The sequence below is a fragment of the Oncorhynchus clarkii genome, chromosome 13 (assembly GCF_045791955.1).
Source record: "Oncorhynchus clarkii lewisi isolate Uvic-CL-2024 chromosome 13, UVic_Ocla_1.0, whole genome shotgun sequence".
In the NCBI taxonomy this organism is placed as follows: domain Eukaryota; kingdom Metazoa; phylum Chordata; class Actinopteri; order Salmoniformes; family Salmonidae; genus Oncorhynchus; species Oncorhynchus clarkii.
In genome coordinates this window covers 35,314,278-35,340,583 of record NC_092159.1, presented here as the reverse complement: position 1 = coordinate 35,340,583, position 26,306 = coordinate 35,314,278, and the positions used below count along the sequence as shown (strand labels likewise).

General features: G+C 43.9%; 1 protein-coding gene across 1 annotated transcript; it reads right to left on the bottom strand.

Annotated features, from left to right (window-relative positions):
• Positions 1-859: 859 nt before the first annotated feature.
• Positions 860-20,757, bottom strand: LOC139423908 (scavenger receptor cysteine-rich type 1 protein M130-like). The gene is made up of 7 exons (XM_071175547.1): positions 20,499-20,757; positions 11,946-11,975; positions 5,276-5,596; positions 4,821-5,135; positions 2,678-2,974; positions 1,854-2,502; positions 860-1,649 (listed from the first exon to the last, which is right to left on the bottom strand). Exons 1-6 carry the CDS (start codon positions 20,527-20,529, stop codon positions 2,147-2,149), a joined length of 1,350 nt encoding a protein of 449 aa, XP_071031648.1. The 5' UTR covers positions 20,530-20,757; the 3' UTR covers positions 860-1,649; positions 1,854-2,146.
• Between the last annotated feature and the right edge of the window lie 5,549 nt (positions 20,758-26,306).

Genomic DNA, 26,306 nt, shown 5'->3' with positions numbered 1-26,306 from the left:
ATCGGTGCCATTCTTTTTGACCAAGTTACTCATAGCCTCTAGTTTCTGTGTGCAAAATTATTTTTAAAAAGTGACCAATCTGTGATTCAGTTTTTTTTACCAGATGGATTGGATGGATATTGTATTCTGAATTGAAATGTATTAAAACATATTCTAAAATGTGTTGGCATAAACAATCAATATTAAATGAATTGCCTTTATCAATTGTCTGGCAGGAGTCAGTCTTTCCTTTTTGCTCAATGATATGATTGAGAAAACCCACCCCTTTACTGAACCATTGATAGGTCATTTGACTATTGACTACGTTTTTAAACGGTGACATGAACATTTGATACACATTTCTCAACTGAATGTAGGATTCATCCCTGAGTACTTTCATCCAATAAGCAGCCATTAAAAACATTAATTTCAAGCAAAGCAGTGTTCCCCCTTTGTTGACAGATATGAAATTGAATTGCACTTTTTGCAAGTTCAACTCACCCATCGTCAGATAAAGGAGACTTCTCACTATATTGGTCTTCATGTCAGAAATAATGGAAGGTATTTTCTCTGGTAGAACCGAACAAGCTTTCTGGTAAAACGTGTGATGACCAGTCTCTGTCGCAGACGGTCTGGTGAATGTAAGATTTTACTCTATACGAGGACGCATTTCCTGTGCACAGCTCCTCTGTCACTCCCTCATTTGTGCTGTTGCATCTAGGGTAGACGGTTGTGTTCTCCGTAAAGCCCATGTGCCCTGTATGATTGATAGATAAACCAGGGAGAATCAAAAGTGAGAGCTTGATGGTCTTGACCTACGGAAGTGAATTAGGAAGGCAAAGGCCCAAAACAGTGAGTCGAGAGTCACATCTTTCACTTCCCAATGCTCATCTTATTTTTAATGGTTGGACCTTTTCTCACTTGGTTGAACACCTTCTACTCCTCTTCAAAGAAGAAGTGGAGACATAAAAGTTCAACTCAAAAGCATGCAATGAGAATCCTGTTTATTTTTGTGCAATCAACCAACAGTTTATACATATTGCTAGTTCCTCAACAACACTGGAACTGATCAAAGACACAGAAAGTGGCACCCCACCGACGCATACAAAAAACGACAGTTCGGATTTGACCCAATGGATCAAATATGCTGAACATTTCGATTGGTTACAAAAAGCTAAATAAAATAGAGCAATACCATTATGTCATATGTCTCGTTTCAGTGTCAACTATAGCAACCGTAGTTGCTATACTATTGCATCTGAATTATTGTTACTTAACTTTATTTACACATCAATGTGTTGATGCCAATGAGTTGCTTTAGTGACACGCAGTCCACTGTTACTCCTCCTAATAGTTTTGATAAATGTCTTCGTTCACGCCATGCGCTACAACATTGTCATAGACAGAGACATAATCTTCAGCGTCGTCTGCACTATTCACTTTCTCACGAGACCCACCACAAACACGCTTTCTGTAAACGTTTCCCTCCCTTTCACCCTCCTCCTCGTTGAAACAGACATCCCCCGTGTTCCCAGAGTGGCGCCCTTTTTTCTTCTTCTTTTCCCCCTTCCCGCTCTCCAGACTTCTCTCGCCACAGACGTTTTCAACATTCACGTAGTCCTCCTCTTCTACTTTGTCGTCCTCGCCTTTGTTGTGTCTGTTGTCAATACCTGTTGCGTAACAATTTGCTTGTTAATATTCGCCACAGGAAACGCTGGGGATTAAAAACTTTTTTTTTAAACATCAGAACGAAATGATGTCGACAAAAGTCTTTGAAGTCAATTTTGAGATGCTGCTTAACTCAACTTTTCAAGCTCAAGGTGTAAATTAAGTTCAGATTCAGCCTTTGTTTGCAGTACAGTCACAGCACTTACATTCTCTCTGGTCAGTCTCTGTAGATGGCTTGCTGCTCCTCCTGGTCCTCCTGTTGACTAGACAGATGACAAGCAGAAACAGAAACAGGAGTGCTAGCCCAACAGTCCCTCCAGAGGCAATGATGGGGACCATAGAGGCTGAGGAAAAGGTAGGTATTTCAAGGTTTAAACCTACAGATCAAGACTTGTAGATGGCCAATTCATAGGATATATAAAAAAAATATAAAAAAGTGATATGAAGGATTATGAATCATTTTACAATACTATGATTTTTCTCTCACGTAAATGCTATTTTAAATTAAAAAATGTAAAGCATGTGTTATTTTACCTCTAATGGTGACAGCTAGTTCACTATTAGCCGACCTGAATGACCGCGTGGAGATGTTGACTCCATAGCTGCAGCTGTATTTCCCCTGGTCTTTATACTCTGCAACAGGGAAGTGGAAGGAGGCAGAGTGGTTGACTGCTGGCGTAGTCTCTGTTCTGTTGGAACCAGAGAAGTCCAGATAGAAGAGGCCTCCGGGATACTGTGGCTGAATGGAGCAGATGATGGAGAAGCTGTGGCCCCTGGTCACCTCTGGCCCCTGAAGTCCCCAGAACATCCCTCCATTTGGAGGACTGAGAGAGATGTTGGGCTGAAGCAGGACCACTTGGAAGAAAGTAAACAGCAATATGACAGTAATGTGATTCCATATTCACACCTTGTAACTGAGAAATATGTGTGTGATGGACAAGGTAATCAGTCTCTCATCTCTGTCAAGGCTATGAATCTTAAATATATAGATATAGATTAGGCAGCACTTGTTTCCTAACTACCACCTCACCTTTAGTAATGTTGCTGTAAGGGGAGCTGATGGCTTTGCCGTTGGAGTGGGTTCTGTAGAGACAGCTGTAACTGCCCTGGTGTGAAGCGTCCGTCTTAAACTTTGTTAAAGTAGCCCTGGGCTGTGAGGATCCAACGGTCACAGTCATGACGGAGTCTCCATTCAGATAGAAGATGAACTCCACAGCATTACAGAGGATACGGGATGGAAGAGTGCAGGTGAGCTGGACCTCCTCTCCATGCAAGAAGGCAGAGTAGGACCGGTCTGTGGAGAGTGAAGGCTTCTGCAAGACAACACCTGTTGGTCAAAGAGATGTAGTTTAGTCAGGCAACAGTAACCACAACCTGGGGTGCCTTCAGAAGGTATTTACACTCCTGGTCTTTTTCCACATTTTGTTGTGTTTTAGCCTGATTTTAAAATAGATTCAAATTTGACATTTTGTGTCACTGGACTACAAACAATACCGTGTAATTATGTTTTCTGAGTTTAAAAAAACCAAATGACCATATAATGCTGTATAAAGCTGAAGTGTCTTGAGTCAATAAGTATCCAACCACTTTGTTTTGGCAAGCCTAAATAAGTTCAGTAGTAAATATTTGATTAACAAGTCACATAAGTTGCATTCTGTGTGGAATAATTGTGTTCAACATGATTTTTGAATGACTACTTCATCTCTGTACCCTGCACATAAAACTATCTGTAAGGTCCCTCAGTCGAGCAGTGAACTTCATACACAGGTTCAACCACAAATTCCAGGGAGGTTTTCCAACGCCTCGCAAAGAAGGGCACCTATTGTTAGATGGGTAAAAAAAAGAAAGAAAGCAGGCACTGAATATCCCTTTGAGCATGATGCAGTTATTAATTACACTTTGGATGGTGTATCAATACACCCAGTCACTAAAAAGATACAAGCGTCCTTCCTAACTCAGTTGCTGGAGAGGAAGGAAACCGCTCAACGATTTCACCATGAGACTTTGAAACATTGTTACATTGTTTAATGGCTGTAATAGGAGAAAACTGAGGATGGAACAACAACATTGTAGTTACCCCACAATACTAACCTAAATGACAGAGTGAAAAGAATGAAGCCTGTATAGAATACAAATATTCTAAAACATTTGCAATAAGGCACTAAAGTAAAACTGCAAAAAATGTGGCAAATAAATTCACTTTATTTCTTGAATGCGAAGTGTTATGTTTGGGGCAAATCCAACACAACACATCACTGAGTACCACTGGGTGCCTCATGTTATGGCAGGGGAGGCTAATGAGGGGGGGACGGTTCATTATAATGGTTGGAACCGAGCGAATGGAATGGCATCAAATGCATTGAAACCATGTGTTTGATGTATTTGATACCATTCCACTAATTCCGCTCCAGCCATTACCATGAACCCGTCCTCCCCAATTAAGGTGCCACCAACCTCCAGTGTGTTATGGGTATGCTTGTCATCGGTAAGGACTAGGGAGTTTTTTAGGGAAGAATAATAAACGAAATAGTGCTAAGCACAGGGAAAATCTTAGAGGAAAACCTGGTTCAGTCTGCTTTCCAACAGACACTGGGAGACAAATTCATCTTTCAACAGAACAATAACCTAAAACACAAAGCCAAATATACACTGGAGTTACTTACCAAGACGACATTGAATGTAATATGCAAAAATTGTACTATCCAGGTGTGCAAAACTCTTCGAGATTTACCCAGAAAGACTTACAGCTGTAATCACTGCCAGGGGTGTGAATACTTAAGTAAATTAGATATTTCTATATTTAATTTTCAATATATTTGAAACATTTCTAAAAACATGTTTCCCCTTTGTCATTATGGGCTATTGTGTGTAGATGGGGGAGAGAAATAATCTATTTCATAGATTAATAAATGTTTCTGCTCATCTTCATACTGTCTTAAACACATGCTCTGTTCTAGGCTGCCCTCATCTGGTCATATAGCACCAAATCAGGCCTGGGTTAAGATTCTTTGTGCAACGGTCAACTCTCAACTAGGTGGCAGAGCAGTCTACAATAATGCAGTAATATGCTTTTTAGGATTTTCTCTATAACGAGACCTTTCTGCACAATTCAAACCATTCAAACCAAATGCTGATAAAACTCAAGTCTAGACAAGGCAAAGAGACTCCCTTACCTGAACAAATAACACCTGCGTCGTTATCGTGATTACAGTTACGTGTTCCTCCTCCTGTGTGTGGGCACTGTGTGATGGAGCACTCCGTGCCAGAGCAGCCAATATCATCCTGCCAGATGGGCCCACTGCCCTGACCAAAGTAGGCCCTCTCTGGGGCACTATCAGCTCTCCCACAGCCAAGCTGACTGCAAACCACAGCAGCGTCATCCAAGTTCCACTCGTCGTCACACACGGTTCGCCAGTGACCAGTTTGATAGACCTCAACCCTCCCAGAGCAGAGGTCACTCCCATTGACCAGTCTGATATTAGGTTTAACTAGGCATGAAAGAACATTTGACAGTAAAATGCATTTCAGTATCATTTTTATCAACTAAATCAATGCCAAGTTGACACAACTAAAATCAAGGTATTTTGACTTTTATCAACCACAATAGCAACAGAGGGACTTTTCTTACCTGAGCAGACAACTCTGGCATCTTGAGCCTGTAAACAGTCATGGTGTTTCAATCCTCCATGTGAGCATTCTGTGAGGGAGCTCTCAGTGCCTTTACACCCAACATCATCCAGCCAAGTAGGCCTGCCACCACTACCCTGACCTATGTGGGCACTACCTTGGGCACTCACAGCTCTCCCACAGCCCAGCTGGCCACACACCACATTGGCATCGTTTACGTCCCACTTCTGGCCACACACTCGTCCCCACTGGCCCTTGTAAAGAATCTCTACTGTCCCCGAGCAGCGACTAGTGCCATCGACCAGCCTGATCTCTTCACCAGCTCACAAAGAGGAAAAGAGATGATCGGGAAAATTAATTAATGATCAATAAGCAAGTTAACTGTCAGTATGGTGAAAGATGTTCTATTCAAAGTTTTGTTACAAACATGCTACTCAATCTTTTTGGACTTATTTCATGTGTACTTTTAAATGTATTTAAATGATATTCAAACATGCTACATAAAACCTTTTGGGGACCTGTGTTCACAAATGTCATGTTTTGGTCCCATGTTTCCTCCCAGAAATGTTCCATATGCACAAAAAGCCTTTTCTTTCAAATTTTTGTACACAAATGTTTACATCCTTCTGAGCATTTCTCCTTCACCAAGATAATCCATCCACAGGTGTGTCATCTCCGTCCCAAGATATATATATATATATATATTTACAACTTTTTTTTTCACATACATTTTTAATTTTCCAAAAACTCATCTTCAGAACACTCCTGCAATCCGCTTCACCAATTTATATTTATGTAAAAAAGTATTATTTACCTCAGATCTGTGATCCTCCGAGAGGCTAGCCAGAAATTAGCCAGAAGCTAGCCAGGAGCTAGCCAGAAGCTGGTCCAGAAGCTACTCTGAAGCTGGTTCAGGGGCTAGTTCAGAAGCTAGTTAGCTTATTTACTGGCTAATCGTTGGTACTCAGCTGACCATTGTTTGTGGTCATCGGCTGTCCTTTGGCTCGAGAATCTATCGGCAGTTTTGTACGGCGCGGTGCAGCGCAGCGCGGCTCGGACCCGAACATATCGTACCAATTTTTCTCTCCATGTCCCTGGATTTCGGCCGCTGGCTCTGGACGTCCATGCCTGGATCTCGCAGCTAGCTAGCTGCTATCCGTGTGACTATCGGCTTTCGTCGATTCCGGAGCTAACATCAATTGTTCCGGAGCTAGCCAGCTGAAGAGTTCCATCAATCACTCCTGGGCTGCAGTCACCTATCCGGACCTGTTTTGCTGCCTACGCGGAGCCCCACCGGGCCTTCACGGCTAGACTGCCGACGTTGTCTACCCGAGGGAATTGTCCGGCTGGCTCCTCCGGCTCAACGTTGCCTGGGCGCCCATCTGCGGCCTGCTAGCCGTTGGCTATCTTATCGGCTGCTATCTGAATAGACAATCGGACAATTTTTATTTTATTTTATTTTAATTTATTTATTTATTTTTCTTCTTGGGCCTCTATAACTATATCTATTGTTTTTATTTTTGTTGTTGTTGTGTGATTTGGATTCATCCCCTCTACCACACGGAAACCCACTAATCTACTGACGGAACGCAAGAGTTGGCTAATAACAGACCTCCATCTTATGCTAGCTTGCTCCTATGCTAGCTTGCTACCGATTTAGCTGTCTAAATCGCCGTGACCCCCAACCAACCTCTCCACTCACTGGACCCTTTTGATCACTCGTCTGAGCATGCCTCTCCTTCATGTCAATATGCCTTGTCCATTGCTGTTCTGGTTAGTGTTTATTGGCTTATTTCACTGTAGAGCCTCTAGTCCTGCTCATTATACCTTATCCAACCTATTAGTTCCACCACCCACACATGCAATGACATCTCCTGGTTTCAATGATGTTTCTAGAGACAATATCTCTCTCTTCATCACTCAATACCTAGGTTTACCTCCACTGTATTCACATCCCACCTTACCTTTGTCTGTACATTATACCTTGATGCTATTTTATCACCCCCAGAAACCTCCTTTTACTCTCTGTTCAAGACGTTCTAAACGACCAATTCTTATTGCTTTTAGCCGCACCCTTATTCTACTCCTACTCTGTTCATGGCGATGTAGAGGTGAATCCAGGCCCTGCAGTGCCTAGCTCCACTCCTATTCCCCAGGCGCTCTCTTTTGACGACTTCTGTAACCGTAATAGCCTTGGTTTCATGCATGTTAACATTAGAAGCCTCCTCCCTAAGTTTGTTCTATTCACTGCTTTAGCACACTCTGCCAACCCGGATGTTCTAGCTGTGTCTGAATCCTGGCTTAGGAAGACCACCAAAAATTCAGACATTTTAATTCCAAACTACAACATTTTCAGACAAGATAGAACTGCCAAAGGGGGCGGTGTTGCAATCTACTGCAAAGATAGCCTGCAGAGTTCTGTCCTACTATCCAGGTCTGTACCCAAACAATTTGAACTTCTACTTTTAAAAATCCACCTCTCTAAAAACAAGTCTCTCACCGTTGCCGCCTGCTATAGACCACCCGCTGCCCCCAGCTGTGCTCTGGACACCATATGTGAACTGATTGCCCCCCATCTATCTTCAGAGCTTGTGCTGCTAGGCGACCTAAACTGGAACATGCTTAACACCCCAGCCATCCTACAATCTAAACTTGATGCCCTCAACCTCACACAAATTATCAATGAACCTACCAGGTACCTCCCCAAAGCCTTAAACACGGGCACCCTCATAGATATCATCCTAACCAACTTGCCCTCTAAATACACCTCTGCTGTTTTCAACCAAGATCTCAGCGATCACTGCCTCATTGCCTGCATCCGTAATGGGTCAGCGGTCAAACGACCTCCACTCATCACTGTAAAACGCTCCCTGAAACACTTCAGCGAGCAGGCCTTTCTAATCGACCTGGCCGGGGTATCCTGGAAGGATATTGATCTCATCCCGTCAGTAGAGGATGCCTGGATATTTTTTTTAAATGCCTTCCTAACCATCTTAAATAAACATGCCCCATTCAAGAAATTTAGAACCAGGAATAGATATAGCCCTTGGTTCTCCCCAGACCTGACTGCCCTTAACCAACACAAAAACATCCTATGGCGTTCTGCATTAGCATCGAACAGCCCCCGTGATATGCAGCTGTGAAGGGAAGCTAGAAACCATTATACACAGGCAGTTAGAAAAGCCAAGGCTAGCTTTTTCAAGCAGAAATTTGCTTCCTGCAACACTAACTCAAAAAAGTTCTGGGACACTGTAAAGTCCATGGAGAACAAGAACCCCTCCTCCCAGCTGCCCACTGCACTGAAGATAGGAAACACTGTCACCACTGATAAATCCACCATAATTGAGAATTTCAATAAGCATTTTTCTACGGCTGGCCATGCTTTCCACCTGGCTACTCCTACCCCGGTCAACAGCACTGCACCCCCCACAACAACTCGCCCAAGCCTTCCCCATTTCTCCTTCTCCCAAATCTGCTCAGTTGATGTTCTGAATGAGCTGCAAAATCTGGACCCCTACAAATCAGCCGGGCTAGACAATCTGGACCCTTTCTTTCTAAAATTATCTGCCAAAATTGTTGCCACCCCTATTACTAGCCTGTTCAACGTTTCTTTCGTGTCGTCTGAGATTCCCAAAGATTGGAAAGCAGCTGCGGTCACCCCCCTTTTCAAAGGGGGTGACACTCTTGACCCAAACTGCTACAGACCTATATCTATCCTACCATGCCTTTCTAAGGTCTTCGAAAGCCAAGTCAACAAACAGATTACCGACCATTTCGAATCTCACCATACCTTCTCTGCTATGCAATCTGGTTTCAGAGCTGGTCATGGGTGCACCTCAGCCACGCTCAAGGTCCTAAATGATTTCTTAACCGCCATCGATAAGAAACATTACTGTGCAGCCGTATTCATTGATCTGGCCAAGGCTTTCGACTCTGTCAATCACCACATCCTCATCGGCAGACTCGACAGCCTTGGTTTCTCAAATGATTGCCTCGCCTGGTTCACCAACTACTTCTCTGATAGAGTTCAGTGTGTCAAATCGGAGGGTCTGCTGTCCGGACCTCTGGCAGTCTCTATGAGGATGCCACAGGGTTCAATTCTTGGACCGACTCTCTTCTCTGTATACATCAATGAGGTCGCTCTTGCTGCTGGTGAGTCTCTGATCCACCTCTACGCAGACGACACCATTCTGTATACTTCTGGCCCTTCTTTGGACACTGTGTTAACAACCCTCCAGGCAAGCTTCAATGCCATACAACTCTCCTTCCGTGGCCTCCAATTGCTCTTAAATACAAGTAAAACTAAATGCATGCTCTTCAACTGATCGCTACCTGTACCTACCCGCCTGTCCAACATTACTACTCTGGACGGCTCTGACTTAGAATACGTGGACAACTACAAATACTTAGGTGTCTGGTTAGACTGTAAACTCTCCTTCCAGACCCATATCAAACATCTCCAATCCAAAGTTAAATCTAGAATTGGCTTCCTATTTCGCAACAAAGCATCCTTCACTCATGCTGCCAAACATACCCTTGTAAAATTGACCATCCTACCAATCCTCGACTTTGGCGATGTCATTTACAAAATATCCTCCAATACCCTACTCAACAAATTGGATGCAGTCTATCACAGTGCAATCCGTTTTGTCACCAAAGCCCCATATACTACCCACCATTGCGACCTGTACGCTCTCGTTGGCTGGCCCTCGCTTCATACTCGTCGCCAAACCCACTGGCTACATGTCATCTACAAGACCCTGCTAGGTAAAGTCCCCCCTTATCTCAGCTCGCTGGTCACCATTGCATCTCCCACCTGTAGCACACGCTCCAGCAGGTATATCTCTCTAGTCACCCCCAAAACCAATTCTTTCTTTGGCCGCCTCTCCTTCCAGTTCTCTGCTGCCAATGACTGGAACGAACTACAAAAATCTCTGAAACACTTATCTCCCTCACTAGCTTTAAGCACCAACTGTCAGAGCAGCTCACAGATTACTGCACCTGTACATAGCCCACCTATAATTTAGCCCAAACAACTACCTCTTTCCCTACTGTATTTAATTCATTAATTTATTTTGCTCCTTTGCACCCCCATTATTTTTATTTCTACTTTGCACATTCTCCCATTGCAAATCTACCATTCCAGTGTTTTACTTGCTATATTGTATTTACTTTGCCACCATGGCCTTTTTGCCTTTACCTCCCTTATCTCACCTCATTTGCTCACATCGTATATAGACTTGTTTATACTGTATTATTGACTGTATGTTTGTTTTACTCCATGTGTAACTCTGTGTCGTTGTATGTGTCGAACTGCTTTGCTTTATCTTGGCCAGGTCGCAATTGTAAATGAGAACTTGTTCTCAACTTGCCTACCTGGTTAAATAAAGGTGAAATAAATAAATAAATAAAAATATCAAGAAGCTGATTAAACAGCATGATCATTACACAAGTGCCCCTTGTGCTGGAGACAGTACAAGGCCACTCTAAAATATGTAGTTTTGTCACAAAACACAATGCCACAGATGCCTCAAGTTTTGAGGGAGCGTGCAATTGTCATGCTGACTGCATGAATGTCCACCAAAGCTGTTGCCAGAGATTTAAATGTTAATTTCTCTGCCATAAACCGTCTCCAACTCCGTTTTAGAGAATTTGGCAGTACGGCCAACCGGCCTCACAATCGCAGAGCACATGTAACCACACTGTCCAGGACCTCCACATCTGGCTTCTTCACCAGTGGGATCATCTGAGACCAGCCACCCAGACAGCTGATGAAAATAGGTTTGTCAGAAACCGTCACAAGGAAGCTTATCTGAGTGTCCGTCGTCCTCCCCATGGTCTTGACCTGACTGCAGTTCGGTGTCGTAAACGTCTTCAGGGGGCAAATGCTCACCTTCCATGGCCGCTGGCACACGGGAGATGTGTGCTCTTCACGGATGAATCCCAGCTTCGACTGTACCAGGAAGATGGCAGACAGCGTTTATGGCGTTGTGTGGGCGAGCGGTTTGCTGATGTCAACGTTTTGAACAGAGTGCCCCATGGTGGCGGTGGGGTTATGGTACGGGCAGGCATAAGCTACGGACAACAAACACAATATAATTTTATCGATGGCAATCATTGTTGTTCCATTCATCCGCCGCCATCAGCTCATATTTCAGCATGATGATGCCCCATGTCGCAAGGCTCTGTACACAATTCCTGAAAGCTGAAAATGTCACAGTTCTTCCATGGTCTGCATACTCACCAGACATGTCATCCATTGAGCATGTTTGGGATGCTCTGGATCTATGTGTACGGCAGCATGTTACAGTTCCCGCCAATATCCAGCAACTTTGCACATTCACTGAAGAGGAGTCGGACAATATTCCATAGGCCACAATCAACAGCCTGAACAACTCTATGTGAAAGAAATGTGTCGCGCTGCATGAGGCAAGTGGTGTTAACACCAGATACTGACTGGTTTTCTGATCCACGCCCCTACCTTTTATTTTAAGGTATCTGTGACCAACAGATGCATATTTGTATTCCCAGTCATGTGAAACCCATAGATTAGGGGCTAATGAATGCATTTCAATTGACTGATTTCCTTATATGAACTGCAACTCAATAAAATCATTGAAATTGTTGCATGTTGTGTTTTATATTTTTGTTCAGTGTAAATTAACACTTACCTGCCAATGAACACAACACCATTTGATGAGCTGTTGGGGAGAAACACAGACAACCAAAACATTACAATTGAATACACATTTACTGAAGTTGCCATTTCTAAATGGATAACACCTTACTATAATGTCCAGTAAAAAAATCACAAGGTTTTAATGTTTTAACTCATGAACTGTTATTGTTACATTTGTAAATATTAGAACGCTTTATGTAGATAGTTATAGACACATTCATAAACAACTTTAAATGTAAACCAAGCAAACAGACAATGTTTCCATGTTGTGGTATTTACACCATTTGTAAAGCCGGATGGTTATACAGTGCATTCGGAAAGTATTCACAACCCTTCACTTATTCTAAAATGGATTAAATAATTTGCCTTCCTAATCAATCTACACACAATACCCCATAATGACAAAATTGAAAACAGGTTCAGACATTTTTGTTAATTTTTTCCAAAATAAAAACAGACATACCTCATTTACAGAAGTTTTCAGACCCTTTCCTACGAGACTCGAAATTGAGCTCAGGTGCATCATGTTTCAATTGATCATCATTGAAATGTTTCTACAACTTGATTGGAGTCCAGCTGTGGTAAACTAAATTCATTGGACATGATTTGGAAAGACACACAACTGTCTATATAAGTTCCCACAGTTGACAGTGCATGTCAGAGGTAAGGTCCCACAGTTGACAGTGCATGTCAGAGGTAAGGTCCCACAGTTGACAGTGCATGTAAGAGGTAAGGTCCCACAGTTGACAGTGCATGTAAGAGGTAAGGTCCCACAGTTGACAGTGCATGTCAAAACCCGATGGTCACTCTGACAGAGTGTGACCATCTCTGGAGGAGTTCCTCTTCGGAGATGGGAGAACCTTCCAGAAGGACAACAGTCGCTGCAGCAGTCCACCAATCAGGCCTTTATGGTAGAGTGGCCAGACGGAAGCTGCTCCTCAGTAAAAGGCACATTACAGCCCGCTTGGAGTCTGTCAAAAGGCACCTAAAGGACTCTGAGACCATGAGAAACTAGATTCTCTGGTCTGATGAAACCAAGATTGAACTCTTTGGCCTGAATGCCAAGTGTCACGTGTGGAGGAAACCAGGCACTGATCATCACCTGGCCAATACAATCTCTACGGTGAAGCATGGTGGTGGCAGCATCACGCTGTGCGGATGTTTTTCAGCGGCAGGGACTGGGAGACCAGTCAGGATTGAGGTGAAAGATGAATGAAGCAAAGTACAGAGAGATCCTTGATGAAAACTGCTCCAGAGAGCTCAGGACCCCAACCAAGACAATGCAGGAGCTGCTTCAGGACATTTCTCTGAATGTCCTTGAGTGGCCCAGCCAGAGCTCGGACTTGAACCCGATCGAGCATCTCTGGAGAGTCCATTTATCCTGACACAGCTTGAAACGATCTGGAGAGAAGAACGGGAGAAACTCCCCAAATAGAGGTGTGCCAAGCTCGGAAAATGTGGAAAAGGTGAAGTGGTCTGAATACTTTCTGAATGCACTGTATGTCAAGCTCAATCATTTCCTTTGTGAAACTGCCCTGTTAGAGATGTACTTCTCATGTAGAGAAGTTCACTTGTTGTGGTTAACATTTGCCATACTCTCACAGACCAACAGTTCGGTATACAAGTGAAAGTTACATTTTTAGAATCAGTTTCACACAATATGTGTCACGTCTTGATCTTAGTTCCTTTTTTATGTCTCTGTTTTAGTTTGGTCAGGGCGTGAGTTGGGGTGGGCATACTATGTTTTCTATTTCTATATGTTTGGCCTGGTATGGTTCCCAATCAGAGGCAGCTGGCAATCGTTGTCTCTGATTGAGAACCATTCTTAGGCAGCCTATTTTCCCACTATGATTTGTGTGTAGTTGTTTTCTGTGTCTGTGTTTACCATACAGGACTGTTTCGGTTTGTATTTATTTGTATTGTTCTGTTGTATTCAGTGTCCGGTTATATTTCATTAAAATATGGACACTTACCACGCTGCGCATTGGTCCGATCTTTCCTCCTCCTCCTCCTCAGAAGAGGAGGAAAACCGTTACAATATGGCACTCTTCCTTTGTTTAAAATTGGCTTAATCCTGCTTTCTGCAAAATGCTATTAAATGACTCAACTCTTTACTTTGCTAAAAGGTTTCGCCACTTGATGTTGACTAATGTTATTTCCTTATGTAATATGTCAGCAGTGTTGGGGAACTACTCTGAAAACATAGTTTATGAAGCTACCAATGTCACACTGGAGGACGAAGTTGAGCTACTGTGAAGCTGCCGTTGAGAGAAATATAGTTTGCGTAACTAAAGTTACTTTGAAAAAGTAATTCACTGCAGCACAACGTCCTCCTGAAAAATGATCATATGTAAATCTGAAATGTCATATAATACAAAATGTTTAAAAAAAACATGACTGGAAGAATACTTAACTCTAGAGTCAAATGTTAACAGTGTACGGAGATCTATGTGAGCCAGATAGAGGAGTGCATCGGCTTAGCCCAGTGGTTCAGGACAGAAAAAAATACAGTGAGTAGTTAGCTACACCGCTACATGTCAAAAGTGTAAATAACTACTGAAAATACGATTTTAATTTGGATAAACTACCACCGAGCTAATGCAAAACGTATGTCAGATATAGCTTGTGTTACAGTTACTCAGATTCTAGTTTCGAGTTCTAGATTCTAGTTGGAGGACTTGGTGGAAAATACAGTGCCTATACAGTGCCTTGCAAATTTTTTTAAGGTGGTTCCTCTCCCTATTCAGGCGGTGCTCGGCGGTCGGCGTCGCAGGCCTACTAGCCATCACCGATCCATGTTTCCTTTTCTGTTTGTTTGTCTTTGGTTCATTCACACCTGCTTTAATTTCTGTGTGCATATTTACCCCTGTTTCCCCGCGTAGGTTTGTGCAGGAATATTTTTCCTCCTCGGCTTTCCTCAGTGTATTTTGCGTGTGTTTATTATAGCAAGGTGCGTTGTGTTTTTGCGCCTTACTTACTTACTGTTAGTTCCCATTGTCTTGGGCGTTGGTTTTTGGGTATTGTACTGTACCGTTTTTTTTGGACCTGCCCTTATTAAAATATACACTACACTGACATCTCTGCTCTCCTGCGTTTGACTCCTTACCTACCTTCAGTGCGTAAACGCAACACTTTGGCATTTTCCTATTTTGTTGCATTACAACCTGTAATTTAAATCGATTTGTGTTTGGATTTCATGTAATAGAATAGTCCAAATTGGTGAAGTGAAATGAAAAAAAGTACTTGTTTCAAAAAAATTCAACAAAATATAAAACAGAAAAGTGGTGCGTGCATATGTATTCACCCCATTTGCTATGAAGCCCCTAAATAAGATCTGGTGCAACCAATTACCATCAGAAGTCACATAATTAGTTAAATAAAGTCCACCTGTGTGCAATCTAAGTGTCAAATGATCTCAGTATATATATATATATACACACACCTGTTCTAAAAGGCCCCAGTGTCTGCAACACCACTAAGCAAGGGGCACCACCAAGCAAGCGGCACCACGAAGACCAAGGAGCTCAACAAACAGGTCAGGGACAAAGTTGTGGAGAAGTACAGCTCAGGGTTGGGTTATAAAACAAAAAATCCAAAGCTTTGAACATCCCACGGAGCACCATTAAATCCATTATTAAACAATTTAAAGAATATGGCATCGCAACAAAACTGGCAAAAGAGGGCCACCCACTAAAAATCACAAATCAGGCAAGGAGGGCATTAATCAGAGGCAACAAAGAGACCAAAGATAACCCTGAAGGAGCTGCAAAGCTCCACAACAGAGATTGGAGTATCTGTCCATAGGACCACTTTAAGCCGTACACTCCACAGAGCAGGGCTTTATGGAAGATTGGCCAGAAAAAAGCCATTGCTTAAAGAAAACAATGAGCAAACACGTTTGGTGTTCGCCAAAAGGCATGTGGGAGACTCCCCAAACATATGGAAGAAGGTGCTCTGACTACAATTGAGCTTTTTGGCCATCAAGGAAAATGCTATTTCTGGCACAAACCCAACACCTCTCATCAGCCTGAGAACACCATCCAAGCATGGTGGTGGCAGGATCATGCTGTGGGGATGTTTTTCATCGTCAGGGACTGGGAAACTGGTCATAATTGAAGGAATGACGGATGGCACTAAGTACAGGGAAATTCTTGAGGGAAACCTGTTTCAGTCTTCCAGAGATTTGAGACAGGGACGGAGGTTCATCTTCCAGCAGGACAATGACCCGAAGCATACTGCTAAAGCAACACTCAAATGGTTTAAGGGGGAACATTTAAATGTCTTGGAATGGCTTAGACAAAGCCCAGACCTCAATCCAATTGAGAATCTGTGGTATGACTTAATTTAGGGCTGCAATCCCGTTAACGGGATCGATATGACAACAGCCAGTGAAAGTGCAGAGCGCCAAATTCAAAACAACGGAAATCTCATAATTAAAATTCCTCAAACATACATGTATTTTATACCGTTTTAAAGGTAATCTTGTTGTTTATCCCACCACAGTGTCCAATTTCAAATAAGCTTTACATCGAAAGCCACTCATAGGACTTCATGTTACACAATACATGTATGTTTTGTTCGATGAAGTTCATATTTATCAAAAAAAATCTGAGTTTACATTGGCACATTACGTTCACTAGTTCCAAAAACATCCAGTGATTTTGCATAGCCACATCAATTTTACAGAAATACTCATCATAAATGTAGATGAAAATACAAGTGTCACACATGGAATTATAGATATACCTCTCCTTAATGCAACCGCTGTGTCAGATTTCAAAAGAACTTTCCAGAAAAATGCAAACCATGCTATAATCTGAGAACGCCGCTCAGAATTGTTTTGTTTTTTGAGTTGGAGTCAACAGAAATCAGAAATAACATTATAAATATTCCCTTATCTTTGATGATCTTCATCAGAATGCACTCCCAGGAATCCTAGTTCCACAATAAATGTTTGATTTGTTCGATAATGTCCATTATTTATGTCCAAGTAGCTACTTTTGTTAGCGCGTTAGGTACACAAATCCAAACGCTCGCGAAGGTCCAGCCGAACGTCGGACGAGAAGTTCAAAAAGTTATATTACAGGCCGTAAAAACATTTCAAACTAAGTGTAGAATCAATCTTTAGGATGTTTTTAGCATAAATCTTCAATAACGTTCCAATTGGAGAATTCCATTGTCTGTAGAAAAGCCATGGAACGCATCATGTGAAATGATGGTCACGCGCATGTGAAATGCACGTGACCAGGACCTGGCTCTCTGCCAGAACACTGACTCAAAGAGCTCTCATCCGGCCCCACATCACAGTAGAAGCCTCATTCAAGTTTCTAAAGAAGGTTGACATCTAGTGGAAGCCTTAGGAAGTGCAACATAACCAATATCCCACTGTGTATTCAATAGGGGCTGGGTTGAAAATCGACCAACCTCAGATTTCCCACTTCCTGTTTGGATTTCGTCTCAGGATTTTGCCTGCCATTTGAGTTCTGTTATAACTCACAGACATCATTCAAACAGTTTTCTATCCAATACTAATAATAATATGCATATATTAGCAACTGGGACTGAGGAGCAGGCCGTTTACTCTGGGCGCCTTTCATCCAAGCTACTCAATACTGCCCCTGCAGCCATAAGAAGTTAAAGCCATCCTTTGCCTTAATTACAGCTTTGCACACTCTTGGCATTTTCTCAACCAGCTTCAACTGGAATGCTTTTCCAACAGTCTTGAAGGAATTCCCACATATGCTTGGCACTTGATGACTACTTTTCCTTCACTCTGCAGTCCAACTCCATCCCAAACCATCTCAATTGGGTTGAGGTTGGGTGACTGTGGAGACCAGGTCATCTGATGCAGCACTCCATCACTCTCCTTCTTGGTCAAATAGCATTATATGTAGCATTACTTCTGTGGCGGAATTGTATATAATAGTTTAAATTGAAAAGTACGGATTAATGCGTTAATTGTTGTTTTGTATTACAGTTCATGAACCCGATGCCATTGCCATGGGGCAGAAAATCTGTTCCCAACTTCTTGACATATATGCGATTGAGAGATGTCAAACCTTTCGATCTTAAGTCATTTTAAGACATTTGGTTTTTAATTGGAGGACGAAAATCTACTTAATTCATTTTTCCCCCCCATGGTGTTTACACTTGCGTACTATTGTTTGTACAGATGAACGTAGTACCTTTAGGCGCTTGGAAATTGCTTCCAAGGATGAACCAGACTAGTGGAGGTCTACAATTATTTTGCTGAGGTCTTGGATGATTTCTTTTGATTTTCCCATGACGTCAAGCAAAGAGGCACTGAGTTTGAAGGTTGGCCTTGAAATACATCCACAGGTACACCTACAATTGACTCAAATTTATGTCAATTAGCCTATCAGAAGCTTCTAAAGCCATGCCATCATTTTCTGGAATTTTCCAAGCTGTTTTAAAGGCACAGTCAACATACTGTATGTAGACTTCTGACCGACTGGAATTGTGATACAGTGAGTTATAAGTGAAATTATTTGTCTGTAAGCAATTGTTGGAAAAATGACTTGTGTCATGCACAAAGTAGATGTCCTATCAGACTTGCCAAAACTATAGTTTGTTAACAAGAAATGTGTGGAGTGGTTGAAAAACAAGTTTTAATGATTCCAACCTAAGTGTATGTAAACTTCCGACTTCAACTGTATATCCACAGTAAAACTAGTCCTATATCGACATAACCTGAAAGGCCGCTCAGCAAGGAAGAAGCCACTGCTCCAAAACCGCCATAAAAAAGCCAGACTAAAGTTTGAAACTGCACATGGGTACAAAGATCGTACTTTTTGGAGAAATGTCCTCTGGTCTGATGAAACAAAAATAGAACTGTTTGGCCATTCCTCATTATGTTTGGAGGAAAAAGGGGGTGGCTTGCAAGCCAAAGAACACCATCCCAACTGTGAAGCACGGGGCTGGCAGCATCATGTTTTGGGGGTGCTTTGCTTCAGGAGGGGCTGGTGCACTTCACAAAATAGATGGCATCATGAGGTAGGAAAAGTATGTGGATATATTTAAGCAACATCTCAAGACATCAGTCAGGAAGTTAAAGCTTGTTCGCAAATTAGTCTTCCAAATGGACAATGACCCCAAGCATACTTCCAAAGTTGTGGCAAAATGGCTTAAGTACAACAAAGTCAAGGCCATCACAAAGCCCTGACCTCAATCCTATAGAACATTTGTGGGCAGAACTGAAAAAGCGTATGCGAGCAAGGAGGCCTACAAACCTGACTCAGTTACAGCAGTTCTGTGAGGGGGAATTGGCCAAAACCCGAGTTAAACAATTTAAAGGCAATTCTACCAAATACTAATTGAGTGCATGTAAACTTCTGACCCACTGAGAATATGATGAAATAAATAAAAGCTGAAATAAATAATTCTCTCTACTATTATTCTGACATTTCACATTCTTAAAATAAAGTGGTGATTCTAACTGACCTAAAACAGGGGATGTTTACTAGGATTAATTGGCTCAGGTGTATGTAAACTTCTGACTTCAACTGTATGTCACTTCCTTAGGTTCCTTCCCCAGGTGTTTCTGTGTCAGTTCTGTGCATTGTTCGTGTTTCTTATTTTTCTATTATGTTGTGTTCATTTATTTAAACACTCACTCACCAAACTTTGCTTCCCGACTCTCAGCACACATCGCTACATATACTTTTGTATTAATACTTCTCAATATGCGAATGTTAATTGCTCGTGTGAGAATTTTACCATCCTTATTCACAATCTGATTCGTAAACATGATACCTTTCTTGTACATTTTTTCCAATAAATTGTTTTCAGTACATTGGAGTTTAGCCATATTATTTGCTGTAACATTTGCTCTGCCTCTTCGTTTAAAAGGAGGATACTTTAAACAGGGTTCCATTGTCAATCCACCGAAAATGATAGGTTTTAATCTGTATAACAGCAAAAAGACCACCTTTTGAACACTGGATGTGCCTCTTTTAGTAGCCTGCTGGAAAAACAGACTCCTCCATTCGGAAGAGCCATGAAGAAATACGTAAACTGCGATATCACTAGAGAATTATTCCGTGTAATTTTCCCGCAGACGGACAGGTGTCTCCCTCTCCACGGTTTCAAGATCCTGTCTCTTTTGATAGATTTTCTATCAAAGTTAATAATTGCAAGATTGCACAACCTTTCTGGGATATGTACACCAAGCACATCAACTTCTGACTTGTAAGTCACGGCTGTGTGAGACTAGAAATCGGAATGAGTCCTTTGTTCTAGGTTGGTTTTATTTTGTGACTCTCGTTAACAAGTCATTTGTTAGCAATGTTCATGGATACCAGAATTCACAAATTTGCCTGTTAAAATTGCGTTGCAGATATTAATATCCAATATATACATCCCAGGCTATTGAAACAAGGCTACGCTAGACAGAGACAATATTATACTGTACTTGGATAAAGCAGATGTCACAGATACCAATCTATATACAGTATAGTATATTGTTGTTCATGTAAGGCACTTAAAAGACCGTCCTTTATGAAAACTGAGTTACTGTAATACTCACCTAATGCCACAAAGAGTAGAGTTGTCACCATCTTTATCCTTGTAATGTCCTCCAATGTCAGCTAGGATTCTCACCAACACTTTGCAGTCAATTATTGCAATATTTACCCCAGATTCAACTGTTTGAAGTTAGAAATACAAATGATGAGCAAAACCAAAATTCTGATGAACCAAAATTGAGAGTAAAATTACCAGGCTCTGGAAAAGCTCTCTCTGTGTACAAGAGATCAATGTGTGATCTTCTACAAGTTTCCTGTGTTAGAGTTACAATGACAATGAAGGGCATATACTGTCACAGCACAGGAAATCCTGGCCCACTAATGTGGTTATTCTCTGGTTTGGTCACCGATTCCACCCATCTTCCGCCTGCACACAACAAATCAAATCAAATCAAATGTATTTATATAGCCCTTCTTACATCAGCTGATATCTCAAAGTGCTGTACAGAAACCCAGCCTAAAACCCCAAACAGCAAGCAATGCAGCTGAGCTCAACGGCAATAACCCCATTTGTTGGACTTTTTAAACCAAGAATATGAGATGTATAAAGCACGATGATTGATCTATATATATGCTTTAAACTAGAAACTAAAAACAAAGAAATGTACGGAAACCCTCCCCCCTAAAAAAATATATTAATAAAACCCTTAAAATGTTGTCACCACCGATAAATCTACGATAATTGATCATTTCAATAAGCATTTTTCTACAGCTGGCCAAGCTTTCCACCTGGCTACCCCGACCCCGGCCCACATCTCAGCACCCACGGTCTCATTACCCCCTGTAGCAACTTGTCCAAGTTGGTTCCCAACAAATCAGCCAGGCTAGACAATCTGGACCCTCTCTTTCTAAAATGATCTGCCCGTTGCAACACGTTGCAACACCTATTACTAGCCTATTCAACCTCTCATATCATCTGAGATCCCCAAAGATTTAAAAGCTGCCGCGGTCATCACCTCTTCAAAGGGGGTGTAACGGGATTCTTCCTGGGAAGGAGAGGCGGACCAAAATGCAGCGTGGTTGAAGTTCATGTTTTTTAATAAGAAAACTAAACATGAACATAATACAAAACAATAAACGTGGAAAAACCCAAAACAGCCCTATCTGGTGCAACAAACACAAACAACCACCCACAAAACCCAACACAAAACAGGCTACCTAAATATGGTTCTCAATCAGAGACAGGTGTTAGTCATTGTCTCTGATTGGGAGCCATATTTAGGTAGCCTGTTTTGTGTTGGGTTTTGTGGGTGGTTGTCTCCTGTGTCAGTGTTTGTACCACACGGGACTGTTTCGGATTTTCACGGTTCTTGTTTTGTAGTTTATTCATGTATAGTTTCATTATTAAAGAACCATGAATTATAACCATGCTGCATTTTGGTCCGCCTCTCCTTCCCAGGAGGAATCCCGTTACAGAACCACCCTCCAAAACAGGACCAAGCGGCGTGGTGACAGGCAGCGGCAGCAGGAGCAGCGCAAGGAGGACGGACATGGGAGGAAGAGTTGGACGGAAAAGGACCCTGGGCACAGCCAGGAGAATATCGCCGCCCCAAAGAAGAGCTGGAGGCGGCGAATCCGGAGAGGCGCTGGTATGAGGAGGCAGCACGGCGGCGTGGATGGAAGCCCGAGAGTCAGCCCCAAAAATGTCTTGGGGGGGGGGGGGGGGACAGAGGAAGTATGGCGAAGCCAGGTAGGAGACCTGCCAGTTTCAACTGTTCTGCCTTATTATTATTCAACCATGCTGGTCATTTATGAACATTTGAACATCTTGGCAGTGTTCTGTTATAATCTCCACCCGGCACAGCCAGAAGAGGACTGGCCATCCCACATATGCTCTCTCTAATTCTCTCTTTCTTTCTCTCTCTCGGAGGACCTGAGCCCTAGGACCATGCCCCAGGACTACCTGACATGATGACTCCTTGCTGTCCCCAGTCCACCTGACCGTGCTGCTGCTCCAGTTTCAACTGTTCTGCCTTATTATTATTATTTATTTGACCATGCTGGTCATTTATGAACATTTGAACATCTTGGCCATGTTCTGTTATAATCTCCACCCGGCACAGCCAGAAGAGGACTGTCCACCCCACATAGCCTGGTTCTTCTCTAGGTTTCTTCCTAGGTTTTGGCCTTTCTAGGGAGTTTTTCCTAGCCACCGTGCTTCTACACCTGCATTGCTTGCTGTTTGGGGTTTTAGGCTGGGTTTCTGTACAGCACTTTGAGATATCAGCTGATGTACGAAGGGCTATATAAATAAATTTGATTTGATTTGACCTGCGCCAACTTCCTGTGCTTACCGGAGGGCGAGAGAGACCGGGCAGGCACCGTGTTATGCTGTGGAGCGCACAGTGTCCCCAGTGCGGGTGCATAATAGCCCGGTGCGGTACATACCAGCTCCGCGTATCGGCCGGGCTAGAGTGGGCATCGAGCCAAGTGCCATGTAGCCGGTTCTACGCATCTGGTCTCCAGTGCGTCTCCTTGGGCCGGCTTACATGGCACCAGCCTTGCGCCTGCATAGCCCAGTGCGGGCTATTCCACCTCGCCGCACTGGCAGGGCAACCGGGAGCATTCAACCAGGTAAGGTTGGGCAGGCTCGGTGCTCAAGAGCTCCAGTGCGCCTGCACGGTCCGGTCTATCCGGTACCACCTCCACGCATCAGCCCTCCGGTGGCAGCTCCCCGCACTCGCCCTGATGTGCGTGTCCTCGGCCCAGTACCACCAGTGACGGCACCACGCACCAGGCCTACAGTGCACCTTGTCTGTCCAGCGCTGCCGGAGTCTCCCGCCTGTCCAGCGCTGCCGGAGTCTCCCGCCTGTCCAGCGCTGCCGGAGTCTCCCGCCTGTCCAGCGCTGCCGGAGTCTCCCGCCTGTCCAGCGCTGCCGGAGTCTCCCGCCTGTCCAGCGCTGCCAGAGCTTTCCTCCTCTCCAGCGCTGCCGGAGTCTCCAGTCTGCCCAGCGTCGCCTGAGCTGCCCGTCTGCCCAGCTCCATCAGAGCCGCCAGTCTGCAAGGAGCCGCCAGAGCAGCCAGTCTGCAAGGAGCCGCCAGTGCCGCCAGTCTGCATGGAGCCGCCAGTGCCGCCAGTCTGCATGGAGCCGCCAGTGCCGTCAGTCAGCCAGGAGCCGCCAGTGCCGCCAGTCAGCCAGGTGCTGCCAGTCAGCCAGGAGCCGCCAGTGCCGCCAGTCAGCCAGGATCCGCCAGTGCCGCCAGTCAGCCAGGATCCGCCAGAGCCGCCAGTCAGCCAGGATCCGCCAGAGCCGCCAGTCAGCCAGGATCCGCCAGAGCCGCCATTCAGCCAGGATCCGCCAGAGCCGCCATTCAGCCAGGATCCGCCAGAGTCGTCAGCCAGTACGGAGCTGCCCCTCTGTCCCGAGCTGCCCCTCTGTCCCGAGCTGCCCCTCTGTCCCGAGCTGCCCCGCTGTCCCGAGCTGCCCGAGCTGCCCCTCAGTCCAGTGGGGTCATTTAGAAGGGTCGCCGTGGAAGCGGACAATGAGGCGGACTAAGACTATGATGAAGTGGGGGCCACGTCCAGCACCAGAGCCGCCACCGCGGACAGATGCCCACCCAGACCCTCCCCAATAGGTTCAAGTTTTGCGGCCGGAGTCCGCACCTTGGGGGGGGGGGAATACTGTCACACCCTGACCATAGTTTGCTTTGTATGTTTCTATGTTTTGTTTGGTCAGGGTGTGATCTGAGTGGGCATTCTATGTTGGATGTCTTGTTTGTCTGTTTCTGTGTTTGGGCCTGATATGGTTCTCAATCAGAGGCAGGTGTTAGTCGTTGTCTCTGATTGGGAGCCATATTTAGGTAGCCTGTTTTGTGTTGGGTTTTGTGGGTGGTTGTCTCCTGTGTCAGTGTTTCTACCACACGGGACTGTTTCGGGTTTTCACGTTTCTTGTTTTGTAGTTTATTCATGTATAGTTTCATTATTAAAGAACCATGAATTATAACCACGCTGCATTTTGGTCCGCCTCTCCTTCCCAGGAGGAATCCCGTTACAGGGGGAGACACTCTAGACCCAAACTGTTATAGACCTACAGTATATCCATCCTGCCCTACCTTTCTAAAATCTTCAAAAGTCAAGTTAACAAACAGATCACCGACCATTTCGAATCCCACCGTAACTTCTCCACTATACAATCTGGTTTCCAAGCTGGTCAAGGGTGCACCTCAGCCATGCTCAAGGTCCTAAACAATATCAAAACTGCCATTGATAAAAGACAGTACTGTGCAGCCGTCTTCATCGACCGGGACAAGGCTTTCGACTCTGTCAATCACCGCACTCTTATTGGCGACCCAATAGCCTTGGCTTCTCAAATGACTGCCTCACCAACCACGTCTCAGTTCAGTGTGTCAAATCGGAGGGCCTGTTGTCCGGACCTCTGGCAGTCTATGGAGATGCCACAGGGTTAGATTTTTGGGCCGACTCGTTTCTCTGTACATATCAATGATGTCGCTCTTTCTGCAGGTGATTCTCTGATCCACCTCTACGCAGACGACACCATTCTGTATACATCTGGCCCTTCTTTGGACACTGTGCTAACAAACCTCCAAACGAGCTTCAATGCCATACAACACTTCTTCCGAGACATCCAACTGCTTTTAAATGCAAGTAAAACTAAGTGCATGCCCTTCAACCGATTTCTGCCCACACCCTCCCGCCCGACTAGCATCACTACTCTGGACGGTTCTGACTTAGAATATGTGGACAACTACAAATACCTAGGTGTCTGGTTAGACTGTAAACTCTCCTTCCAGACTCACATTAAGCATCTCCAATCCAAAATTAAATCTAGAATCAGCCTCCTGTTTCGCAACAAAGCCTCCTTCACTCATGCTGCCAAACATACCCTCCGCTGGAATCGGCCCCCTGGCGCTCCAGGCCCTCTGAGTTTTCCACCATCTCCTGGATGAGAGGAGGCATGGAGCCTGGGACCTCCATCATCAGAGTGATCCCTCGCTCCACTCCTGGAGGAGGAGAAGGAGGGCGGGATAGCACTTTGTGACATCAGCTGATGTTTTATAAATACATTTGATTGATTGATTGAAGGGAGAAAGAGAGAGAGAGAGGATCAAGACAGGCCATGCGTTGTGTTCCAAAAGGTTCTGCCACTACAGCAAAATGTCGTATGTAAGACCCTAAATATTTATCTTCAAATCCATGAAATAGACATACAGTGCATTCGGACGCCTTGACTTTTTCAACATTTTGTTACATCACAGCCTTATTCTAAAATCGATCAAATAGTCCCCCCCCCCCCCCCCCCCCCACACACACTTGCACAGTGGTTAGCAGCCCCACTGACTGCACCACATTGACTGGTGTTCATCCTGCTAGCTAGTCATATGAGGAGCTAGCCATTGGTAAAACAAGGGGCTTTAGGAATGCATCTGAAGAAATAGATAATGCTGCCTCAAGCATGGAGCCCTTTACAACTCCCACAGTTCCTTTCGGAGAGAATAATTTTTTTTTCTCTTTTCTTAGATGAACTATAATATCATTCAAAGCTGGAGATTTGAATTTGGAAGCAATCAGTGAACTTGATTACAGAGGTGAAATCAAACGGAACACAAGACAATTCAGGAAATGAGGGAGACATAGAAAAAAACTTCTGAGGTCTTAGTTCCAGTGGTCTGACTCCTTAAGTTCCTGACCTTAGTTCCAGTGAAGGGAAATCTTAACGCTACAGCGTACAATGGCATTCTAGACGATTCTGTGCTTCCAACTTTGTGGCAACAGTTTGGGGAGGGCCCTGTCCTGTTTCAGCATGACGATGCCCCCGTGCATAAAGCGAGGTCCATACAGAAATCGTTTG

What these genes read in the sequence shown, in the direction of transcription:
- LOC139423908 (XM_071175547.1), bottom strand. Translation starts at nt 20,529, where the DNA reads ATGGTGACAACTCTACTCTTTGTGGCATTAG. An exon ending in TCTACTCTTTGTGGCATTAG is followed by an intron (nt 11,976 to 20,498) that starts GTGAGTATTACA and finishes TCTCCCCAACAG; the next exon opens with CTCATCAAATGGTGTTGTGT. An exon ending in CGCAGGTGTTATTTGTTCAG is followed by an intron (nt 2,975 to 4,820) that starts GTAAGGGAGTCT and finishes TTTGACCAACAG; the next exon opens with GTGTTGTCTTGCAGAAGCCT.